At 40.0% G+C, this 20,770-nt stretch overlaps 2 protein-coding genes across 5 annotated transcripts in view; one reads left to right on the top strand and one right to left on the bottom strand.

Annotated features, from left to right (window-relative positions):
- Nucleotides 1–312: 312 nt before the first annotated feature.
- Nucleotides 313–15,700, bottom strand: cunh2orf49 (chromosome unknown C2orf49 homolog). 4 transcript variants are annotated; one of them, XM_007885101.2, is made up of 4 exons: nt 15,538–15,700; nt 10,733–10,902; nt 9,220–9,577; nt 313–2,369 (listed from the first exon to the last, which is right to left on the bottom strand). In XM_007885101.2, exons 1-4 carry the CDS (start codon nt 15,640–15,642, stop codon nt 2,313–2,315), a joined length of 690 nt encoding a protein of 229 aa, XP_007883292.1. In that variant the 5' UTR covers nt 15,643–15,700; the 3' UTR covers nt 313–2,312.
- A 251-nt stretch (nt 15,701–15,951) lies between these two features.
- Nucleotides 15,952–20,770, top strand: part of tgfbrap1 (transforming growth factor, beta receptor associated protein 1) — a 31,278-nt gene continuing 26,459 nt past the window's right edge. The window contains exons 1-2 of the mRNA XM_007885094.2: nt 15,952–16,120; nt 18,791–19,492. Coding sequence (XP_007883285.2) covers nt 18,808–19,492 — 685 coding nt within the window. The 5' untranslated portion in view covers nt 15,952–16,120; nt 18,791–18,807. The remainder of the gene's footprint in view (nt 16,121–18,790; nt 19,493–20,770) is intronic.

The raw sequence follows: 20,770 nt of genomic DNA, 5'->3' as shown, positions 1-20,770 counted from the left end.
ATTCAAAAGTAGTCCTAGTGCAATGAGGAAAATAGTATGTGTAACTATGCAAATATCATCAAAAAAAACAATCACTACACACAACTTATTCAAGGTTTTCAAAAAAAATTCTTAAACGATTTTAACTATCTTCTCCCATTCTCACTTTTTTGTGTTACAACACATTTCCTTGCCAATGTTGATCTTACAGTTGAATTAATTCCGTTATGCAAAATAAACCTGTAAAAAAAACACCTAAGGGAGTCTGCCTCAGTTCCAGGACATCAATATTAGTGACCATTCACAGATGCAAACAGAGTCTCATAAATCAAGTTAAGTGAAAATACAAGGCTTTTATTAGTAGAATGGTCACACCATACTGACAGACACTTAAAATGCAGCAGGCTCATTTACTAATGGAACCAAGTTGGATAATGAACCCACTTGTAAATTGTTGCAATTCCCCAGAAACATATTTGGTTGTTTTATAAACCCAATTAAACAATTTGCTTAAATAGCCTTTTTTTGTAACCTTTTCCATAGGTCTAAAAATTATTGCGTACCAACACAAACATCACCCTCCCAAGGTCATATCCTTTCTATGCAATAGTGAGGATATCTATGATTTTATAACTGCGTTGCCTACTGCATCTCAATATAAAACCAGTTCACCATGTCTTCTCTCCACTGATCTTGTTTGTCTGCTAATCTTTTCAACCTTTCATTCACATCTACTCACCTGCATCATGTAGAACTTGTGAACATTTAAAGAAAAGAATAGAGCTCTGTAGCTTCACTTCTGGAACCTGGGCTAAATTCCAGGCCAACTACTGAAATGTAGGGCTCCTCTCTGCTGAATGAAATAAACATATCAAAAATCATCTTAGGCCGTTTTAGTCCATTTATAGCAAGAGTGTGTATTGTATACAGCACAAAACTGTCTCTAATTTGGCCCAGTGATGTAAAATGTAGGTTGTGTTAACCATGTGCAAACCGTTATACAATGACTGGCAGGTGCCCTTAATTATGTAATCAACAACAAATGAAAGGTTAAAATTGATTCTCGATTCCTTTTAGTTGGTTAACCACATAATGAATAGCACTTGTACTCCTTTATGAGCGCTTGCATTCACCCATGGTTTACACAATGTGCAAATTAGACCCAGTGGTTAACACAACTTGAAAATGAGATTGGGTATCTGGGGTAGCAAAGATGAAAATGTTACATTGATGATGCAGTGCTACACATTTCGGGTTGAGATTAAGGCACTCTGGAGGGGCAGAGGAAAGGGATCTCCTTCCCTGCATTGAGCTGTGCTATACATGACCTAGAAGTGTTAGAAGCTGACACTGATGAAAATGGGAAAACTTCCATTTTCCAACTCTAGAATCCTTCACCACAACCAGCACATTTAAAAAAAAGACAGGCGCCTTCTCAATACCATATTTATCAGAAGGGTAATTCATGACAGTGCACTTGTAACTGTTGTTCAGGTCTTAGTCAGACCTGCTCACTCCATAGGTGCTATTTCTAAATTTCCTTTGTATGCATTATAGTTATTCAGTTGTCAAACTAATATGAGAGAACAAACTAGTCACAGATTCACTCTCGATATGAATATGGGGTTTAAGGGCCCATTTGATTTTCTGAATTTATAACCCTGCTGGTTTTATTCACATTGTCATGCACATGTTTCCATTAGTAATCCCAAACATTAGGAACAAAGGTGATATCCAGTACAGTTGGTTTTTCATAATAAACAATCGCCTATCATATGTTGGTGTAGGTCGGAGAAAGTGAATGGTTCACATGACAGAATAACAGCATCAACGTAAACAACGTTGATGAATAACAGCATCAACGTCAGGCTGGTTAAACACTCTAGAGAGCTGTGCTTCCTTCTGTGATGATGTGGCATTATGAGCTCATAATTTCTAAAATTAGTTCCAGGTAAGGACCAGATATACTAAAATAGTTAAATGGCTACATACATCTGAATTGCTTTTACTCAACACACAAACCAATTTTCAAAGCCCATTGCCATAACAAAATATGTCAATTGTGCTCCAGTAAAATTCTGTTCTGTGAAAGATGTTACCCCACCAGGTAGATTACATAACTAGAATAGACTGCATGTATTTACTCTGGTTTATCGAGTGCCTCACATCTCAGATGGTTCTTCCAATTCTTATTTTCAACAAACTATATCAAAAGATAAACTCCTGATAACTCGTCACTCTGGGAAAAAGGGCTCAGTGCTAAGTTATCAGGAGTCGCAAATACAAATATGCGTGAATGAAACCCCCTTGCTGGAATACAAGACTGTGAGAGTTCATGGCCAGGTAATATGTTGAATCTTTTTCTTTGGCCCTGGAGATGTTGGCTCCTCCTGCAGGCAAAAATAAAACAATTATTTGCATTAAAACATTCAATGAAACTTGTAGACATCATTGTGTATATTTGTGTACGGGATAGTGATAGTTTAGTATCAAGACATTTTTCATTTAAGATTCAGATTAAATTACGATTTAAAATAGATGGTACATGACAGAAACTGGCCTATCGGCCCAACGAGTCCCAATTGTGCTGACATTTTAATAAGATGGAATTTCAACTGAAAGTTACACATTTGAAATATCATGCTTCCCTTTATCGCAATGTCTCTACTTCCATCACATCTGCTCTGATAACTGCATTTTCTGCACTAGAACACATATGAGCTTCTTTCATATGTGATCAAGGCCCTTGATCATATTCATTATGTTTCTCATACAACCACTTACTGTCCCTCAAACTCACAAAATAGAGCCTCATGTCCTCACCTCCCACTAGCTTCAAACCATCAGATCACCATCTGCCATTTCTGTAATCTGGATGCTTTCACAATTTTGTGAAGGTCTGACATCAATGTTCGCTCTTCCATAATAACAAAAATCAACTGATCCTCCCTAGATACCTTCTGCAACTGCAAGAAGTGCAACCCTTAACCCTTTATTCCTGCTGTCTGCATCCCCATTCTTTCTTTCATGGTGGATTATTTAAATTGTGTTCTCTTCTCACAGTGAAGTCTCTTCTACATTAAGAGTCAAAGCAGATACTGGGAAACTACTTTGCAATATCACCCTGATCTCCCACTCTCATTTTCACTTTGATCTTCCTTCAGATGAGATGTTAAGTAGCAATCCCATCTGCCTGTTCAGGTGGACATTAAGAATGACACGATTCAAAAAGAGGAGGGAGATTCTCCCAGTGTCCTGGCTCATAACCACCCAAATAAAATTGGTTATTCATGGTTGTTTGTGGTTCATTGCTGTTCATAAATTTGTTGCCATATTCCGTGATTACAGAATATAGTCACTAAACACCAGTATTCCATGAAGCACATTGGGATATCCTCCCGACGTGAAAGGTACTATAATTAAATGAAATATTATTATTGTATTCCTATCTTGGTTTTCTAAGCTGCCCCAGAAAATTTTAACGCAAACAACATGATCTTTTCTCAGTTTCCTTTCAGAAGAAGGGAAAAGGACAAGATAAATGCTATTTTGTTATCTTGTCTTTCTTTTGGTGCAGATTCACTCAGTGTAATGTTGGCTTTCTTAGTCTGTTCCAGGGGTTTCCCGGCAACTTCTGTTCTGCGGTATTTTGTGTTTTGTTTATATTCAGATAAGGTCCGCTTACCTCATTCATTGATCTTATGAATATCCAGATGTTCCAAATCACCTTTTCTCTCTGCTCCTTCACTTTCCTTTTTTTCTTGGCTTTCATCTCACCTCTGTGTGTGTATGTTGTTTACAAAGAATGTACAGTGCAGAAAAAGGCGATTTGGCCTAACCAGTCCGTCCAGTGTTTAAACTCCACGAGTCACAACCTACTTATTACTCCTATACTCACTCCCCTTCTCTAGCTCACTGAATGTTATGGAATCCGATCTCTTCACCAATCCCTCTCTTGATTAAAACAAAACAGATAACTTAATAAGTATATTTTATACAGCATCTGTGATAACATAGTTCAGTGCCAATGAAATAACAAGATTTTGATCAATACTTGATTAAACAATGATTTCTATGGATGGATGAATTTCCTGTTGAGTTGAACTCCACTTTGGAAAGACTCCGCTAGAGAAGAGTGCATGTTCCCAGCAACCAATGGTGGTTGATGCAGTTTGAAGAAAATGGCTTCAAACTATTTGGACAATTCTTGGTTTATGCTGTAAAAGACCTCCTCTATCCAATATGTTGTAGTTTTTATAATGGAGCATTATGTTAATCTAACTTTTGCTATCAGATGCTGATTGATTTACACTTGATTTCTAACTATTATTTTTTTCCTTAATTGGCATCAATACCAAGAGTTGTTTCTGACCTCATTCCCTTGACTTTCCCCAGTTATTTTTTCCAACTGATGAGTCTGTCTCTTATGCATTGAAATTCTTTCCTTAGCAGGTTACCTTCTTGGAAGCTTTGCCCAATGTCAGAGGAGTCTATGATGGTCAGGCTCAGATCGTACGAAGCCTTTTCACACAAGGTCCGTTCAGATGACTAAGGCCATTCAGACCATTTATATCTCATCTTGGTCATAAATCTGATCAACATGCTGACCAATACTCGATTAAACAATGATTTCTATGGATGGATGAATTTTCTGTGTCTTGAACTCCACCCTGAACAATGTGGAGTACTCATCTTGCAAGCGAGAGGACCTGGGTTCGATTCCTGGACAGGACAAAACGTTGGGCAAGTTTCCTTACTCCACACCCCTCTGTTTACCCAGCAATAAATAGGAACCCGGCCGTTAAAAAAAAAAAAAATTTGGTCACTCAATCCACGACTGTTTGTGGGACACTGTTGTGTGCAATTGCCTGCTGCGTTTCGCAGTTTTACAGCATATACTGTGAAGCGCTTTGAGATGTCTTGAAGACATGTTAAAGCGCAAATGCAAGGATTGTTATTATTAACAAAATAAACTTTGTTATCTTAATGTCTACAAATGTTTCTGAACACCCAAAGACAGGACTAAACCTTCTAGACTATCTGTCCCGGTATTTGTCTTATACAAAAATAAAATGAACGCCCATATCAAAATAATGATTTTGTTCACCGGATGTACGAAATTATAATGGCACGATTCTCATCTTATCTACTTATTGTTTTGCCTAATCCACTGTACAGTCTTCACTTTTCGACAATAAGTTACATTTATACAGTGCCTTTTTCTCCAAAAGAAACATATTGAAGTGCTCTTACAGGATGAAATTAATTACAAGTGGAAGTTATGTAGGAAAATATATTAGGTAATTTTTTCCAGCAACATCTTACGCATGGAACACCTCAGTGGCACAATAGCCAATTTGAGCTTTGGGCGAATATTGAGGATGAAGTCCGGATAACTAGAAGAAAAACTCCACACATTTTCCACCTGAAACAATATGTAGGACAGCTAACAACCATCTATTCATAGATGTTCAGGCACTAAAACATAGATGAGCTAGGTTACTGTCCTAGAAACATTTGGCTCTCTGCCATTTCATATTTCATTCCTTACTTAGATTTGTCAAAAATAAATTTGGGTCAACTGGGTGACTGTCATGCACAGAAACCCATGCTTAAGAGAATCCAAACATGACAACAGTTCCACACATGCATTTATATAGCATCTTTCACTTCAGAAGGATGTCCCAAAGTGTTCAACAATACTGGCTGGGGACCTGAGGGTGGTTGGGAGGGGAAAGAACTACCTTTCTAATCAGATTTCTCCATTCTACTGTCGCTGCCTCCGCTCAGCTGGCTCTGGCCTCCAGTTTGTCCCCTCTGCTCCACCATCGGTGGCCGCGGTTTCAGGCATTATGCCCCAAAGATTTGGAACTCTCCCCAAATCCATCTGCCTTGTCCCCTCCTTCCCCTCTTTTAGATCATGACTGAAGACCTTTCTCTTTGATCACGCTTATGGTCACCTCCTTTCTCCTCGGCATCAGGCTCTGCACTGTTAAGCGCTCCGAGACGCTGCCCCATGTGAAGGGCACTATATAAATGTAAGTTACTAAAAGATAATCGAAAGTGCAGTGAAAAAGGCAGGTCTTGAGACAGAGCTTGAAGGAGAGAGTGAGTGGGATGGACTCTGGAATCGAGTTCCAGAGAGTGGGGTCAGAAAGGTTGAACTAGGGCAGGGAACATGCAAGCCTGTGCTCGTTGAGTGAAATGAGTGGCTAGATCTATGCTACCCACATATGGAAATTTCCTATTGTCTGGAGTGGTTTTGAACATGGTAGGAAATCACAGAATTAGGGAGGTGCTAGGGTAAATAGGGTGCTATTTATATCATAGAAGCCAATTCATTGGGAGCCAGGCAAGCACTGAGGGCTGGACACGCAAACAGGAATTCGGAATAGCTGACGTTTACGGGTGGTGTAAGTATAGAGACTGATGAAGAATGCATTTAAAAAAATCAGGTGGGAGATGACAAATGTGCGAGTGGCATTTGCTGTGAGATAGAGATATGCAATGCAGCAGAGGTGAAGAATAGGGGTTTTGATCAGGGACCGAATGTGATGAAGTAGAGACAAGGATCGAAGTGGATACCAAGGTTGTGCACTGGTTCAGATGGTAACATGGTAATTTCCGTCTTCTTGCTGGATCATATAAATTTTAAATTAACCTTAAAGAAAATAAACTTTAATGATGTAAATGAAATGTATTTGGACTTCTGGCACAGCTTTGTCCTTAAATTCGATATAGCAACTTTCGTGCCAGAAATAAATTTCAAAGTGCATCACGTTATTTTATTGTTAAGTGCAGTGATTGTGTATTTTGTAGGTGAATGCGGTAGCCAATTTGCGCAAGGAATGTCAGACAAACAGCCATGAAGTGAATGACCAATTATATCTAGAGATTGTTGGCCTCAATACTGGAAGAAACTCTATTCTCTTTTTGAATTGTGCCACGGGATCTTTAATGCCGACTTGAATAGGCAGATGAGACCTCAATTTAAAGTTTCATCACAAGGAATGTCAGACCACATTGTGATCACAAAATTCCCACATGGTGCTTGAACCCACAGCCTCCTGACTCAAGAGGTGAGAGTGTCAACAAGTAGGCCAGACTGACAATTTTTGAATACAATGTATTCAATACAATGAATAACAAATTTGTGGAACAAATTCATAGCACCCCATTATAAGTGCCAGAATAGAATAGTGATTTTTGCAAAAGATACATGGTTATCAATTACTTTCTTTTAAAAGAGTTTGTAATACTGTTATATAATCAGACAATGCCAAAGTGTGACATAATTTGACATAGATTTTGCAATGCTGAAATTCAGCTGCTGTTTGAAACAATAATTCCAAATGAACCAAGTTTTAAAACAATTTGCACTTTGATTCTAAAATAAACTTACACATTTCTGAATGGTATTAAAGTAAATTGTTGAAGCTCTCCTGTTCACGAAATATGCCTAATGATTCAATTCGATAACAACTTTTAAAAACGCGGTGGACGGGTATTTAAGTAGGACTGGTTTGCAGGGTTATGGGGAAAGGGCTGGGGAGTGGGATTGACATTAATTGCTCTATTCAAAGAAACGGCACAAACTCGATGGGCCGAATGGCCTCTTTTTGTGCCGTACGATTCTATGAAGTGCTACTGAGGTGGCAGATTTAATTCCTGTTCTTGCTGGATTTGCTGATCTCAAATCAGCAGAATAATAGGGACACAACAGTTCGTGATGAATTCAGATCAAGGAATAAAAAAAATCAGCCATGTATCACTTTGTATCAATAACCCATGGCCTCTGATTAAAAGTATACATGGATTGTGTCTGAAGGACATGATCAATACCCAGAGTAATTTTTTGAGACTCAATCTTTCGGCTCCCATATAAAGAATGGCTAATTAAATAAGGTATCAGAGGACTATAAGAATCCAGAAATACATAATCCAGCACAAAAGAGAAGGAAAGGGAGATGAATTAAACTTACCAAGGCACCATTAGAATTTTGGATTTTTTGGTAAGAAAATACTCAGGCCTAGAAAACAATTGTGGTATAAGCAAATCCGTTTTATAATGAAGCATGTTACAATGTCTCTATATATTAACAATTGATAGTTTTATGGCAGAAGGGAAATTTTAAATGCAACTGATTAAAATATGCTGCATCCAAATTCATCATGGCCAATTGTTGTGTCCCTACTATTCTCAGGATTTGAGATCAGCAAATCCAGCACAGAAAAGGAATTAATGATTATAATGTTATACAATCCCCTTCTCCAGGTTGGCTGCAAACCTTGGAATGTCCTCCATGAAGTGAATGGACCTACATAAATGTAAATTTGTATTGTAATTTGCATTGTACAACAATAGTTACAAACAGTGGTGAACTTTCCCAATTTTAAAACCTTTCTTCTACATGGTCATTTATGATGCCAATGAACGTTTGTCTAAAGCAGACCAGGGAACCTGACAACGCTAAAACTTTAAAGCTGTAAGAAAGTCATGTATTTTTTTGGTCCAAAAGTTGCGGCCACAATTTGTAAGTTGTGGTTTTGGTGGGGTCAGTTCAAGTTCAAATACCGAGTGAGTACATACTCCCAATGGACCATCCACCTGCCCATCAATCCATCCAGGACTGATTGGATTAATGGACATTTGGATGGTGCAATGGAAGCATGTACTCACTGTGGTCATTAAATGTTGCCTCAACTTTAAAACAACGCGGTGTGTGTTAAAAGTTGCAGTTTTCCCAAAATTACAGCCCACGATTTTCTTTCAGCCTTACAAATCTTCTATTCTAAAGGATACAAAATCAAAGGCAATTTAACAATGTTTAGCTCTTCTTCTACAACATTTAACAAATAAGTTAATAACGAATTGGGTAAGGAGGCTGTAGTTGTAATTTTATACTTGAAGGTAAATATAGTATTAACACTAGTTTCCATATCCCTTTCCTTAGCTTAGCAATAAATATAATCACTCAAATAAACAAACAAAAACTGTATACAATAACAATCATGTTTATTTGACCAAATGCACTAACTTTGAATCATTACAGCATTACTATTTACGAAGTAAGATTTGCAATTAGTAAATTCAATCTTTAACCTAGGCATTAAATTCTGTTCCATCCATATGATATATTACAACAGTTATATCTCAATTATACATGTGTAAAACCATATGGCTGCAATACTGTATGTGTCATTTTAGTCTCATTAAAAACGGTAAATTTTATAACTTACTGGTGGATCTCCCTCGCCATCTTTTCCAATTGCTCGCTTTAGTTTTATGACATTGGTTCCTCCAGGGGATGCTGAGGAAAGCAATGGTGAGGTTTTCAAAGGCATGTTGTCTTCATATTTCATGGTAGTGGTGCCGTTATTGGGTGTTGCACTGGATGGGCTTTTGACTGCATTATTATCAGTCAGAATTTGTGTGTCTCGGGGTGATTGAGCGAGTTTATCTTTTGTACTGGTGTTCATGATCCCTTTCATTTGATCACCCATTCCATTTTCATTCTTTTTGAGTTTTATATTTGTACTTGTTGAACTGCCATCAAACACAATTAGAGGTCTTTTCCTTGAACCGTCCATCAATGATCTGCAAAAGAATTGATACAACAAACTATGAGATGAATGCTGTAGGAAAACGGTCAAATTTTTAAAGTCAGTATTATTCCGTCTACTCCATGAGAACAATGGAAACGTATACAGATACCAACCTTCAGATCATATTTAGTAAATATTGTACTGAGATTGTTATCTGTATACGCTTCCAATAATAATAACCCAGTCGCAGAGTACAATGGATATCTATTTTAAAAAAAGTATAAACGTGAATAAAAAAATGTTATGACATTGGATAGATGTAAATGCTGCTGACTTCCTTCCAATGTACAAATGTGTTATAGCAATAAAAGTATAACAGTACTGCATATGATAGTTAGATGACAACAAAACAAATTATCTTAAATTTTTCTGAGGAAAACTCAGCGTTTTTTTATAAACACAGTAAATAGTGAACCGCAAGAATTTAATACTGCACAAAGATAACAAGAATCCTTGCATTTGACATCCTTGAGATGTCTCAAAGGGCTTAGAATATGATTATTCAGTAATGTACCTCTTCAAAGATGTTTTAACAAAAGTTATACAATTGAAGATCAAATGTTGTTACCAAAACTGTGATAAACTTTCACTGAATTGGTAGATCATTGAAAAAAAATTAATTATCCGTGGATATTATCAGTGATTCCATGCAAGTTCACTTTCCTTTGTGTATTCTGTAAGTTTCAGAGACCTGCTAGATATGGACTGGAGCTTACTAGTAAACTGATGGAAGGAAAATCTGGAATTTTTCCAAGCTTGTACTTGACAGGTTGTGTACTTGATAGCTGACTATGTGTTAGAAAAGCACTACAGTAATTCAATTGAATGTTTCCATTGATTGCAGAAATGAAACACTAATTATCACATTATTCACCAAGCAAATAACAGAATGGGCATTAATCAATGCAAGTAAACAATGCTTACGCAAGTACTAAGAATGCTAACTCTGAGTAATGGCACCAAACATCTTATTAATGATTATTTTAAGCACAGAAATCACCTCCCCAAATACAGAAAACATATATTAAACATGACAAATCTTATCCACAATGGATTAGCAAGATCTATCAACTTGAAGCAAACACATAGCAATAGAGTCGTTAAAATTCATTAATGAACTGTTAAAATTTGTCCTCATAATACATGCCTTTTACTCTGTGTGGTAGAGCCAGTTTGCTGTCCTCTTTTTTCACTCATCATTCTTCCCCATCTATTCTTGGGCAGTTCCCTTTGGGGTAGTGGAATAACATGTTGAATGTAGACTTCAACAATCCGATCTTTCTCAGCATCCTTCAGGCTCTCAATTGCTATGTTCCTCTGCAGAAACACAAAAGAATCAAAATAAGAACAACATTGAACCTGTTGCTGGGTAGGATTGAAAGGAAAATTAACTTATAAAAAAGTGACAGGCCACAACTGAATCATCAATATGGGATTTTAAAGATTAGCATTGGTACCAAACTTCACTTTCTTAGTGTTCTGCACTGAAGACATTTTCCACTTTATATAGATTGAAGGTATATCTACTTATTGCAATACAGGATCTTGTGGCACTAGTTCACAGCTCTGCAATTGGATGGGGATAGTTGCTGTAATTTTCAATTATTGCAGCAGCTTTAAAATGCAGATCTGGAAAATAAACATTCCTCTATTGAATAGTTTATAGCTGTCATGAGTTCAAATATCGAGGGCAGTGAAATTGCAATTTCCCGAATGGCTTGTTCTCAATATTCCACCTGGAATACACCCACTTACCTCTCCTCGTGGAGGATAATTATGAGAAGGTTATATAAAAAAGACAGCCTCTCCAGTTTTAAATTTAGCGAAGTTGGAAGCCATCAAATCCTATGTATTTTACATTTATTAAGTTTCAGAATGTATAATTATTTGGAGGGGTGGGGAGGATTGAGTGAATTTAATCTATAAAAACAAATACTAGATAGAAAATGTATTATATCATTCAATATTCAAACACTAATTTAAATTTTCCAGATCAAAAAATCCAAATGAATTATTTTCAAAATTGCAGAAAAAAGTTTTAAAAAACTGTCAAATTAATAGACAAATTGAATATAAATGTGGAGTCCTGTGTGGAGTCCTGTAGCTCAGTGGTAAGAGCACTCGCCTTGCAAGCAAGACACCTGGGTTCAATTCCAGGCAGACAGGCAGGGAGAAACCTTGGGCAAGTTTCCTTACGCCACACGCCTAATCCCTCCAAAAAAAAACAATAATAAACTGGTCATTTTCAATCCACGACTGTTTGTGGGACACTGCTGTGCGCAATTGGCTGCCGCGTTTCGCCCACAAGTATACAGTCAATTCACTTTACAGTCTATTCTGTGAAGCGCTTTGAGACGTTTAGAAGACGTGAAAAGCTCTATCAAATGCAAGGATTATTATTATTATAAATATAATCAACTAGGGTTTTAATATCATAGGCATCTGGGAGGGGTTTCTATCAAATGAAATGTTAAAAGCCTTTCTGGAATTTTCTAAGTATAGAAAAGTAGATTTCAAGAATTGTACTGGTTTTAATTAATAACATGTTTGACTAAAGAAAGCAATTAGATGTCAATTTGGTGCAGAAATGCCAAATGGTCCTCGGAGTTACTATTTTGGAAAGTGTCAGGATTGTGCATAGGGAATAGTTCCGTGCTTCCATAAAGGTTTTGGGTAATAGGCAGAAAGGAGCAGATAAACTTATTATCAGAGGAAAGTTGCTCATCCGAAAAATGGACCTTGAGCTCATTATTTAAAGGAATCCCCTAAAAATTGTCCACCCACAAAATACAGTCTGTTCCATTCACAGTATAACATGTGAAGCACTTTGAGATATATCCTCCCAATATGAAATGCGCTATATGAAATGTAATGATTATCATATTTACACATCTCCCAATGCTGAATAATAAAAACATAAAAACTAAGAGTGAAGAATTTAGAAGCGATTGAAAGTACAATCTAAGATATATTTAGCGCCTTTCCAAAAGGAAGAAAATTGTAGTTAGTCAGAGATTTTCAAATGATAAGGGTGGGATAGCTAGATACTTGACTTCCAATAGAAGTTAACAAGAAGTTAACCATAGTGAAGAGCAAAGGATAGACTGAAAATTTGCAGATAAGGTAGAATAGGTTCTAGCAGGAACTTGAAAATTATACATTAAGGGGCAAGCCTTGATGCCCCTTTATACATACAAAGAAAGGGATAACCCATGCAGAAATTACTGTGAAGAACTTAGAAATGTTCCTATATTACTTATGGGAATATTTCAAAGCTTTTCACAGTAATTACTGTGAAGTATACATTACAAGAATTATTATTATTCATAGTTAAAGATATACTTTACAGAGAATTTTTAATTCAATAAATAGCAAATCAATGATTTTGGTAAGAGATTTCTAGAGCGCAAACTGGCCACTGATAGCAATAGAACAAGCAATTGATCTGAAGAATTGACCTTATGTGCTTGAATGTAGAGCTGGAGAAGAATGCACAAGAAGAATAGAGCAAGACCACAGACGAACCTGATAGCCAGGATAAAGATCATAAAACTCAATCTGAAAAGTCAGCTGCCTCACCCAACTAATGCAATCTTCCACAGACCTACTTTCCAATCTGTTCCCTTTGATTTGCCAACTCTGGATTAATGCTTGCCCCTCACTCCGCCACTTTGTCCCTGCCTTCTTCACCTCTGCTCTCCCTACACCTGGCTTCAAAATTTCTGCCCCCAAAATATCACTCCCACTTATGTCTTTGGTCAACATTTTGGTCAACATCTTTAGATCCATTTTCTTGCTGGGTGGACACTGTATCTATCAAAAAATTTGAAGCAGTCCTTTACAATGTAGGGAGCAATAAACACAAGTCATTTTGAGGATGAGGTAAAGCATGCGTGAAGCCTCAACAAAATTTTTTTACATTTGTTCAGCGCCTCTCACGTCGGGGACGTCCCTAGGCGCTGGACAATCAGTGTTTCGGACCCAAGCTGGGTCTCAGGATTGGGGAGGGTTGAAAGGAGGGAGACCAAAGGTACAATTGAAGAGGAGGGTCTTGAGACAGGTCTTGATGGAGGCAAGGGAGGGGGGCGAGGCGGAGGGACTGCGGGGCAGAGTTCCAGAGGGTGGGGACAGAGTGGCTGAATGCCCACTCACCAATGGTGGGCGTGCGAGGCGGGGAATGTGGAGCCAGCTGGAGCCCACTGAGCACATGGAGCGGGTACGTTGGTAGGGGTTTAGGAGGTCCAGAGAGGTAGGGGGGAGCAAGGCCATGGAGGGCTTTGAAGGTGACGACTAGGATCTTGAGCTGTATCTTTTGTGTGACGGGAAGCCAGTGGGGTCAGGCAAAGATGGGGGTGATAAGGTCGTGGAGCCTGGTGCGGGAGAGGACACTGGCTTCAGAGTTATAGATGTTCTGCAGCCTATGGAGAGAGAAGTTGGGGAGGCCGATAAGTATGGAGTTCACGTAGTTGAGCCTGGATGTCATGAATGCATGTATGAGGATTTTGGTGGCCTGCAGTGTGAGACAGTGGCAGAGCGGGTGATGTTGCAGATGTGGGGGAAGGCAGAGCAGGTCATAATAACAATAATAATAATCCTTGCATTTGATATAGCGCTTTTCACGTCTTCTCGATGTCTCAAAGTGCTTCACAGAAGACTGTAAAGTGAATTGATCCTATTTTTTTATGGGTGAAACGCGGCAGCCAATTGTGCACAGTAGTGTCCCACAAACAGTCATGGATTGAAAATAACCAATTTATTATTGTTTTGTCTTGGAGGGATTATTATTAGGTGTGTGGAGTAAGGAAACTTGCCCAAGGTTTCGCCCTGACCTGCCTGGAATTGAACCCAGGTGTCTCGCTTGCAAAGCGAGTGCTCTAACCACTGAGCTACAGGACTCCATAAGTCATGGCTTGGATGTGAGGTAGAAGGGTAGTTGAGGTTTGAACAAGACGTCAAGGTTCCGGACCGGCTCAGTGAGGTGGAGTGTGCATCTTTGGATGTTGATACTGTTGGTGCCTGAGGTGTGGAGGCGCTGACACGAACCAATCAGGAGGGCCTCAGTCTTGTTGACGTTCAACTGTAAAAAGTTAGCTTTCATCCAGGACCACATGAGTTGGTGCAGGGGTTTGAGGAGAAGCCGTTTGTGGAGATGAAATGGAGACAGTGTAAGAGGTAGGATTTGAATCACTCAAAGACAGAACCATGAAGGTTGAAATGAGAGAAGAGGTGGTGGTGGAGGATAGTCTTGAGAGAACAAGAGACATCGGCCTGCCTATGTGTCACCCACAAAATATACAGTCAATTTGCTTTACAATATATTCTGTGACGCAGTTTGAAGATTCTCCCAAGACATGATAAGGCACTACATCAAATCAAGGATTATTATTATTTATATCATTATTATGGAGTCCTGTAACTCAATGGTTAGAGCACTCGCCTCTCAAGCGAGAGACCTGGGTCCAATTTCCAGCAGTGAGAAGTGTTGGGCAAGTTTCCTTACTCCACACGCCTGTTTACCGAGCAGTAAGTAGGAACCCGGTTGTTAGTCAATTGGGAGATCACTTTTCCAGGGGTAATAATTCCTTCACAAAAAAAAAAATTTGGTCACTTCAATCCACGACTGTTTGTGGGACACTGCTGTGCTCAATTGGCTGCCACTTTTCACCCACGAAATATACAGTCAATTCACTCTACAGTGAATCCTGGGAAGCGCTTTGAGACATTCGGACGACATGATAAGGCGCTATATCAAAAGCAAGTCTTACTGCCAGCCGCAGAGTCGTCTGTAGAGCCACAAGCTCCAGGACTCACCAACAACTTGCATTTATATTGCGCTCCTCACGCAGGGCGGCCTCCCAGAGCGCTGCCAACCTCACTAGCACCAACCCGCGCGGCTTCACTCCTCGGCAACTAAAGCCCCGGACAATAACTGCCCTGTTTCCGGGCGCTGACCTGCTGCAGCAGTTGGAGGATGAAAGGGCCGGACAGGAGCTCCGGGTGCAGGAGCAGCAGCTCCGCCTCGATAGCGATCTTCACTCCGTCTCCACCAACCGCCATCTTCCAAACCTTCGTCCCGTAGTGCGCCGCGAGCCGGGGGCACGTGATCCGCGTCTGACCAATCGGAGGCCGCAGACCGGCCCCGGCTCGGCGCCACGTGACTACAGCCCGGCCAATCGGAGGCCGCGGATATGATGCTCGAGCGCCCGATGACGCAGTCACTTAACGGGGGACAGGTAGAGAGGGTGACGTCGCACGGCGCTGGAAAGGGTCATGACGCAAAATGCAATCAAACTCACGGGGAGGGGGGATGGATAAGGAGGAATTGTTGTAAACAGGAATTTAAATCCCTCCCCCCCTCACCGACAGGTCGCAAACCGTCGCTGGTTGCGACTCGAAGTGCTACCTAATGGCTTAAAGTCACGTGGCGCAAGATGCCGGTCGTTATCACGTGACCGGAAGTACATTTAGGAGAGCGCCGGATGTGGCGGTGGACGGGACGAGCCGTCAGGTGCGGGGTTAGAACTGGGAGCTGTTGGTAAGAGAGTGAGCAATGGATGTGCGCGGTTCAGTTCAGCGGTGATAGCGGGTCGATGGGGACTTTCAAGGCGCCGTTAATTCTCAGCCGAGTCCTTGTGTTGTGTTGAATGGGTTAAAGGGTCACTGCCCTTTGCAGGTGGTTCACTCTGAGGATTCAGTTTAATGATGAATGCTCGTTCAGACGTGATATTTCACGCACGTCCTCATATTATTCACTTGGTCAATTATCTTTTTGCCAAGAAGTAGGAAGTGATGTTTATGGAAGGATCTGTGTTAGAAGCCCTCTACTGTTCACCGTCTAAGTAAATAATTTTGGACTCTGTCATTAAAGGTACAGTTGAAGTCTGCAGTTGATATCAAACTGGTGGGGATGGTGAGAATGTGGAAATGACTGCCAGAAGCTGTGGGTGAAGCATAAAGCATCAATTAATTCATTGAGAAGCAACCTGGTGCATAGTTGATGTAAAAAGAAATGGAGGAGTATGGTGGATGGGGTTCGGTGAGGTGGAGCCTCATGTGGAGTATGAGCCTCTACCATACCATACTAGGTCGGCTGAATGGCCGGTTTATGTGCTATAATGTTCTATTTGATTGTATGTATTACTTTGGTGATGTACAGATCTTTATTTGCATTGAGTTAAATAGGAGCAACAAGGTAAATTGCACTGAAGGGACATGTGAAGGGATGTAGTTCAGATACTAGCTTGTTCTATTTTTTCCTGGGGTCAGGGAGAACGTTTGCAAGTGCATATAAATACAGTTCTTGGATTAGTCGAAATCTGAAATAAAACCAGAGCTTGCTTGAAAGAGGTCATAGGTATTTTTTTGGGGGGGTGGGGGTGAACTTTCATCATGAATTCTGAGAAGAGGCCACACCTGAAATATTAAACCCATCTTTCAGATATTAATCATGTATTTCTAATTTTGGTTGTTTCACAGGTGGGTTGGGGAAAGTGCACAATAAAGTAGATTCTCCCCAGCTCCACCATCCACAAAATCTAGCTGATCTAAAACTCCGCCGCCCACATACTCACCCATACTAAACTCTGAAGCTGATTCACATCAGTTCTCGCCAGGCTCCACTGGCTCCCTATCGCCAAACTAATCGATTTTGAGATCCTCACACTCAATTTCAAATCCCTTCGTGCCCTGGTGCCTGCCTATCTCTCCCGATCTGGTTATTCCCCAACTACCTACCTGCTGCCTCCGTTCGACTGGCTCCAGCATCCTGTATGTCCCTTGTGCCCCCCGTTTCACCATCGGTGGCCACGCTTTCAGCTACTACGTCTCAAAGCTCTGGAGTTCTCTTCCTCTATCCTGCCGCCTTGCTCCTTCCTTTCCCTTGTTCAGATCGTGCCTGAAGATCCTCCTCTTTGACCAACAAAAATAAATTATATTTGTACAGTGCCTTTCACATTAGGAGGATGTCCCAAGGCGCTGACCATGCCTAGGGTCACCTCCCCTCGGCTCAACGTCATTCTCCGCCATGGTCAAGCGCTCTGGGATGCTACCCTGAATGAGGGGCGCTAAATAAATACAAGCTGTTGGTGTTATTATGTCTAACTAAATTGCAATGGCAGTGAAGAGCACAGGTCAGATGTATCCATTATATCTATTTAAAATCAATATTGTGCTTAACTTGTATCCTTAATAATAATAATAATCCTTGCATTTGATATAGCGCTTTTCACGTCGGGAGGACGTCCCAAAGCGCTTCACAGAACACACTGTAAAGTGAATTAACTGTATATTTGTGGGCGAACGCGGCAGCCAACTGCGCACAGCAATGTCCCACAAACAGTCGTAGATTGAAAATGACCAATTTATTATTGTTTTTTGTTTTGGAGGGATTATTATTAGGCTCTGTGTGGAGTAAGGAAACTTGCCCAAGGTTTCGCCCTGCCTGGAATTGAACTCGGGTCTCTCGCTGTTAACATGTTATCCTTATAACATGTTAATCTAACTAAAATGCTTTGCCTTGAATCTTCATTTACATTTGGAAAAATCTCTGAAGTAGATTGATTTGCATAGCATAGCATATCCAGATTTATGTAGCTTGTACAGTCTTTAAACAGGCCATTCGGCCAACTAGTGTGTGCTGTGAATCGTGGTTGTAGGGATGTAGTTCCCATTTGCTTGTCTCTTCCTGTAATTGTGTACAGTACCCAAAACAGTACCCGTTGCCTTCGTTCCTCTGGGTCTAGCCTCCTCCTCATCCCCGAGTCCTCCGCTCCACCCTCGGCGGCCGTGCCTTCAGCCACTATGCCCCGAGGCTCTGGAACGGCCTTCCTCACTACCTTCATCTCGCTCCCTCCCTTCCCATTTTCATGTCTCTGCTGAAGGCCTTTCTTTTCGACCGCGCCTTTGGTTACCTTCCTCCCCCTCCCCCTGGCTCGGTCCTGGGATCCGTTACTGTAAAGCGCTCTGAGACGCCGTCCGGCGTGGAGGGCGCTATATAAATCCAAGTTGTTGTTGTGTGCATTCTCTATAAATAAGTACCTGATAGCTGGAGATTATTTGTGTTGAGATGTACACTATTTCAATGAAGAGTGGTGATCTTATGGAACCAATTTCTCATGAGCATTGAGGGAAATGAACATTTTCTTTCTAAAATATTGTTTCCATAGCATTCAAATATTTGTGTGTTTTCTTCTTTCATTCTTTTTAGATGATTGAGAAGACACAATGAGCATAAAGGCATTTGAACTTGTTCCCGCACTTGAGCGGACCCTGCTGATAGGAGACAAAACTTGGATTAACATTGAGTGTATTGAATGCTGTGGGAGGAATCTTTATGTGGGAACAAATGAATGTTATATCTACCACTTCCTATTAGAAGAGAAGACATCCACCTCAGGGAAACTAACCTTTATTGCAACAAAACAGCTGCACAAATATCTTGGCCTAAAGAAGCCTGTAAATGAAATAAAGGCAGCATCGGCATTGAACAGGCTAATGGTTCTATGTGACTGTTCTGTGAATTTATTGAACATGATCAATCTGGAGCCAGTACCAACAGGAGCTAAAATTAAAGGAGTAGTTGCATTCACTGTAAATGAAAACCCAGTGACAGCAGATCCTTTCTGTGTTGAAGTGTGCACCATTTCAATGAAGAGGAAAACCATACAGATTTATGCAGTGCATGAGGACCGTGTGCAGCTCATAAAAGAGGTCTCCACACCAGAACAGCCTGTTGCTTTAGCTGCAGATGGATACTTCATTTGCTTAGCACTGAGCACACAATACATTATCTTGAGCTACAACACTGGAGTTTCACAAGATCTATTTCCTTACAATAGTGAGGAAAAACAACCAATTGTAAAACGGATTGGACGAGAGGAGTTTCTGCTAGCTGGTCCAGGGGCATTGGGTAAGTTGTTCAGTTATTTGGTTGTATGCAACCTGTTATTTGATGTATATATTGAGGTATAATCCCTTTTTACAATTTTCTCTTTTAATTCTTTAGATCATTCAATTGGCAGGGCTGCTAAGTGTAGGGAAGGTGAAATTCTCTATCTCCAAGGCTGAGGTGGAAGTGTTACTGTGGGAAAACCCACTATGAACCAATTCTGCCATCTCTCTCCTGGCATTCATGTTAAGATTTTCTGTGCAATTTATTTTCATTAAGAATGTGTGGAAATACCTCTTGGGCTGTTGAAATGTGATCAATGAGTGAGTTAATTTTATAATGTATCCATTGAATCGGTTCAATCTTAAGGAATTTATTGTGTCATCTGAAGTACTGTAGAGGCCTCTGGACTTAACTGCATGTGATAAGAGGATGAGGAACATTTAATTAGTGCATTGACCTCTTTTGTATTCCAGTTCAACACGTTAAATACAATTTAACGACTTACAAATTAGCTATAAGTAAGCTTAGGAAATGTTGAATGTGTTTAAATTTGGTTTCCAAATAGGTATTCTGTACACTTAGACTATTTTTCTCCACTCTCTCTCTCTCTCTACCCCCTCCACCCCTCCCACCAAACCATAAAATCGTCATGATGTGCTTGGGAATCCGTAGCGTAGTGGTTAGTGCACTTGCCTTGCAAGAGAGAGGACCCAGGTTCGATTCCTGGGCGGGGCAGAATTGTAGGCAAGTTTCCTTACTCCACACACCTCTGTTTACCTAGGATTAAGTAGGAACCCGTATGTTAGTTGATTGGCAGATCGCTTTCTGGGAGTAATCAACATAAATAAAAATAATAATTTGGCCATTCAATCCATGACTGTTTGTTTGCAATTGGCTGCAGAGTTTCACCCATAAAATATACAGTCAATTCACTTTACAGTATATTCTGTGAAGTCCTTTGAGACATCTTGAAGACGAGATGAGATGCTATATCAAATACCAGGATTATTATTATTACCCCCCACACCGTCTCTATTTCTATCATACTTGTACAGAAGACCTGGACAAATAAGGAATTATCCAAGTAGAGAAGTGAGTTCAACTATACAGTTGAAACTAAAATAACTGACTCATTTAATGTGTCACAACCAAGGGTCAAACAGGTTGGCTTTTGCAATGCAAATATCATGAGCCCTTCTATTTTAGTGTAGTATCAAATTATTTTTCTCAATTTAAAGAAAGCTATAGGTTTTGTTTGAGTTAGTTGACTGTTTACCAATGGGCCCCAGTAAATGC

The sequence above is a fragment of the Callorhinchus milii genome, unplaced genomic scaffold, assembly GCF_018977255.1.
Source record: "Callorhinchus milii isolate IMCB2004 unplaced genomic scaffold, IMCB_Cmil_1.0 Scaffold4, whole genome shotgun sequence".
NCBI classification, from domain to species: domain Eukaryota; kingdom Metazoa; phylum Chordata; class Chondrichthyes; order Chimaeriformes; family Callorhinchidae; genus Callorhinchus; species Callorhinchus milii.
The sequence above is the reverse complement of the archived record's forward strand: the minus strand, read 5'-3'. Positions and strand labels throughout refer to the sequence as shown.